At 44.0% G+C, this 3,675-nt stretch overlaps 1 protein-coding gene across 1 annotated transcript in view; it reads right to left on the bottom strand.

Moving 5' to 3' along the window:
- Positions 1–1,800: 1,800 nt before the first annotated feature.
- The window catches only part of LOC106867474 (28S ribosomal protein S21, mitochondrial), a 3,813-nt gene continuing 1,938 nt past the window's right edge, over positions 1,801–3,675 (bottom strand). The window contains exon 2 of the mRNA XM_014912357.2: positions 1,801–2,639. Within this exon, the coding sequence (XP_014767843.1) occupies positions 2,462–2,639 (178 nt within the window). The 3' untranslated portion in view covers positions 1,801–2,461. The remainder of the gene's footprint in view (positions 2,640–3,675) is intronic.

The raw sequence follows: 3,675 nt of genomic DNA on the forward strand, positions 1-3,675 counted from the left end.
CTCACAAGGCTTTGGTTGGCCCGAGGCTATAGTAGAAGACACTTGTCCAAGGTGCCATGCAGTGGGACTGAACCCGGAACCATGTGGTTGGTAAGCAAGCTACTTACCACACAGCCACTCCTATGCGTGTGTGTGTATTTTACTAGTCAGTAGACAGCTGACATGACTTCAATCATCCTGGCAGCTACCGAGCATGTTCTGCAAATTACGGTTCTCCCACTCCCCTCCTTTAACCTCTTGGACACACACACACACCTTCCCCTTCAATCACTTTCCTGAACTTGTTCACATCCTCGTCGCCCCTGCACAACTCTTTGCCTTCATCACCTTGCCAATTCTCCTCAAATACTCCACCACTTCTTCTTCAGACAACACAAAGTCCGAAAAAGAAGAATTCAACCCTCCATTTGTTGTTGTTGTTGGCACTCCATCGCTTACGACGTCGAGGGTTCCAGTTGATCTGATCAACGGAACAGCCTGCTCGTGAAATTAATGTGCAAGTGGCTGAGCATTCCACAGACACGTTTACCCTTAACGTAGTTCTCGGGGGATATTCAGCGTGACACAGTGTGACAAGGCTGACCCTTTGAATTACAGGCACAACAGAAACAGGAAGAAAGAGCGAGAGAAAGTTGTGTTTACAGCAGGGTTTGCCACCATCCCCTGCCGGAGCCTTGTGGAGCTTTAGGTGTTTTCGCTCAATAAACACTCACAACAGCTGGGGTCTGGGAATCGAAACCGCGAGTCCACTGCCCTAACCACTGGGCCATTGCGCCTCCATTAAACAAGAGGGAAAACATCACACTGCCAAGACAACCAAAAAACACGTGTGTTGTCAATTTGTAATATGGTGTCAAAATTTTCGTCCCAAACTGCAAAAATGCAGTTTTTGTATACTCCTGCATGTACATGCAAGTGAGTGTGTGTGTATTTGCCTCCAGTGCTAAAAAGTACAGTCACCAAAACAAGCTGAATGTCTACTCTGCTGTGTTAAATCTTCTGCATCCAATTGTTTCATGCCGACCATTCAACTACTATAGTTCAGTAGCCCTCTTTCCACAAATTTGCTAGCCTTGTGTCAAAATTAATAACAAAAGGCACAGGTGTGGCTGAGTAGTAAGAAGCTTGCTTGCCTACCCCATAGTCTTGGGTTCAGTCTCACTGTGTGGCACCTGAGACAAGTGTCTTCTACTATAGTCTCATGCCAACTAAAGCTTTGTGAGTGGATTTGATAGATGGAAACTGAAAGAAGCCCATTATACATATATATATATATATACATACACACACATACATCTAAATCTCTCTTTACCTGTTCCAGTTGCTCACTCGACTGTCGCCAGAGGCTAAAGAAAAAGACACTTGCCCATGTTGCCATGCAGTGGGATTGAACTTGGAACCATGTGGTTTGGAAGTAAACATTTTCTCACACAGGCATGCTCATTATCATCATTATTTAACGTCCGTTGACCATGCTGGCATGGGTTGGACAGTTTGACTGGGTTGGCACGCTGAAAGGCCGAGCCAGGAATCCAGTCCGATTTGGCATGGTTTTCTACAGCTGGATGCCCTTCCAAATGCCAACCACTCCGAGGATGCTTTTACATGCCACCAGCATTGATGCCATTTGCACGACACAGGTATCTGTCACAATTGCGAATTTGGTCGGCTTGATGGGTCTTCTTCTCAAGCATGACGTATTGCCAAATATCTTGACCATTGCCTCTGTGAGGCCCAGCACTCAAAAGAAACTCAGCCACTTTGCCTCCATGAGGCTCATTAATTAAAAAAAACACCAAGTTATCTCTTCTGTTTGTAATTTCTTTATTTGTTTTTTTTGTTGTTGTTGTTTTTGTTTGAAATGACTTGAAACTAAATAATAATAATAATAATAATAATAATCCAGATGATCTAAGAAAAACGGTAAAATGCTAACTGTGAATCAATCAGTCCAGAAATATGGTAGAGACAATAAGGGAAAAGACTCAACTTGCTAGAAACAGCAGCCAGATGTCCTTCAAATCACATCCTTCTATTTAAAGTCAGTATTGAACTGTATAGTTACTGGTATCAAAATTCAAGAAAAAATGGGATGGTCGCGGCTGGAAGCCCCTGAACTGCCTTCTTGTCTGGTCAAGGCTAGCCTAGGACTAAACAACAACACACTCATCTATACAGTCATGGGACATCCCCAAAAGATAGACAGGATGGTCGGCGATGGAACCTCCTGGACTACTTCTGATCATAAGTTCTGTTGGGTTTAAGGCAGACCTGGGGCTAAACATAAATAGATGGGATGGTCATTGATGGAACCTCCTGGACCATTCTTGATTGTAAGTTCTGTTGAGTTCAGGGCTGACTTTGGAGCTAAAAAAACAACAAACACATAGACACACAAAAGTCCAACTTCTCTGCCTGTAGGGGTAGGGCTCCCCAGGCTCACACAGGAGTATATTCTTGTTTATCGAAGCCAAGGGTCAGGTCGGTTCTTTCTCATTAGGAACTCTATCTTCTGGTTCATACTGTTGTCGTAGATTCTCTTACACCTCTCATAGCTAATTCGGCGCCTCTTTTGAAATGGTTTCTCATAGTACATTCGTTGGCGATGCAGTTCTAAGACTTTGTCGACTCGCAGGATTCTAGGGGAGAAAGAGAGAGAGAAAACAGAAAAACAATAGTGAGAGATTTATCTTTGTTTCCTGTGATTAAAGGAGAGAGAGAGAGAGTGTTGTTTTGCCCTATGAAAGTCTTCATATAATAGGGCCTTAACAACACATACAGAGACTATACAACAACTATAGCCACTTATTATACCAACTATTATACTATACGTGGAGGCGCAATGGCCCGGTTGTTAGGGCAGCAGACTCGCGGTCATAGGATCGTGGTTTCGATTCCCAGACCGAGCGTTGTGAGTGTTTATTGAGCGAAGACTCCTACAGCTCCACGAGGCTCCGGCAGGGGATGGTGGCGAATCCTGTTGTACTCTTTCACCACAACTTTCTCTCACTCTTACTTCCTGTTTCTGTTGTGCCTGTAATTCAAAGGGTCAGCCTTGTCACACTGAATATCCCCGAGAGCTGTGTGAGTGCTCAGCCACTTGCACGTTTATTTCACAAGCAGGCTGTTCCATTGATCGGATCAACTGGAACCCTCGACGTCATGCCAACATTGTACTATACATTAGCTAATGTTGTCCTAGATACACCATGTCTGAATAGAAGATGGAATGCTCACAGCTGGAACGTTTTTGATCATAGGTCTGCTGGATCAGGACTGACCTGGGGCTAAACAACTATAGCCGCTAACTACTACACTATACATCAGATACTGTAGTCCTAGATACACTATGTTCAAATAAAAGATGGGATGGGATGGTCATAACTGGAACTTCTTCAATCAGTCAGTTGGGTCAGGGCTGACCTGGGGTTTAACAGCAACAACTACAACCACTAATACTAACTACTATACATTATATAATGTAGTCCTAGATACACTATGCCTGAATAAAAGGTGGGATTGTCACAGCTGGAACATCTTTGACCATAGGTTAGAAGGACCAGGGCTGACATGGGATTAAAAAGCAATAACTATAGGTACTAGGACCTCGCGGAGGTGAAGTGGCTGAGTTCTTTTGAGTGTTGGATTTCATGGAGGCAGAGTGGTCAAGCACCT

This window comes from Octopus bimaculoides, chromosome 29 (assembly GCF_001194135.2).
Source record: "Octopus bimaculoides isolate UCB-OBI-ISO-001 chromosome 29, ASM119413v2, whole genome shotgun sequence".
Lineage (NCBI taxonomy): Eukaryota > Metazoa > Mollusca > Cephalopoda > Octopoda > Octopodidae > Octopus > Octopus bimaculoides.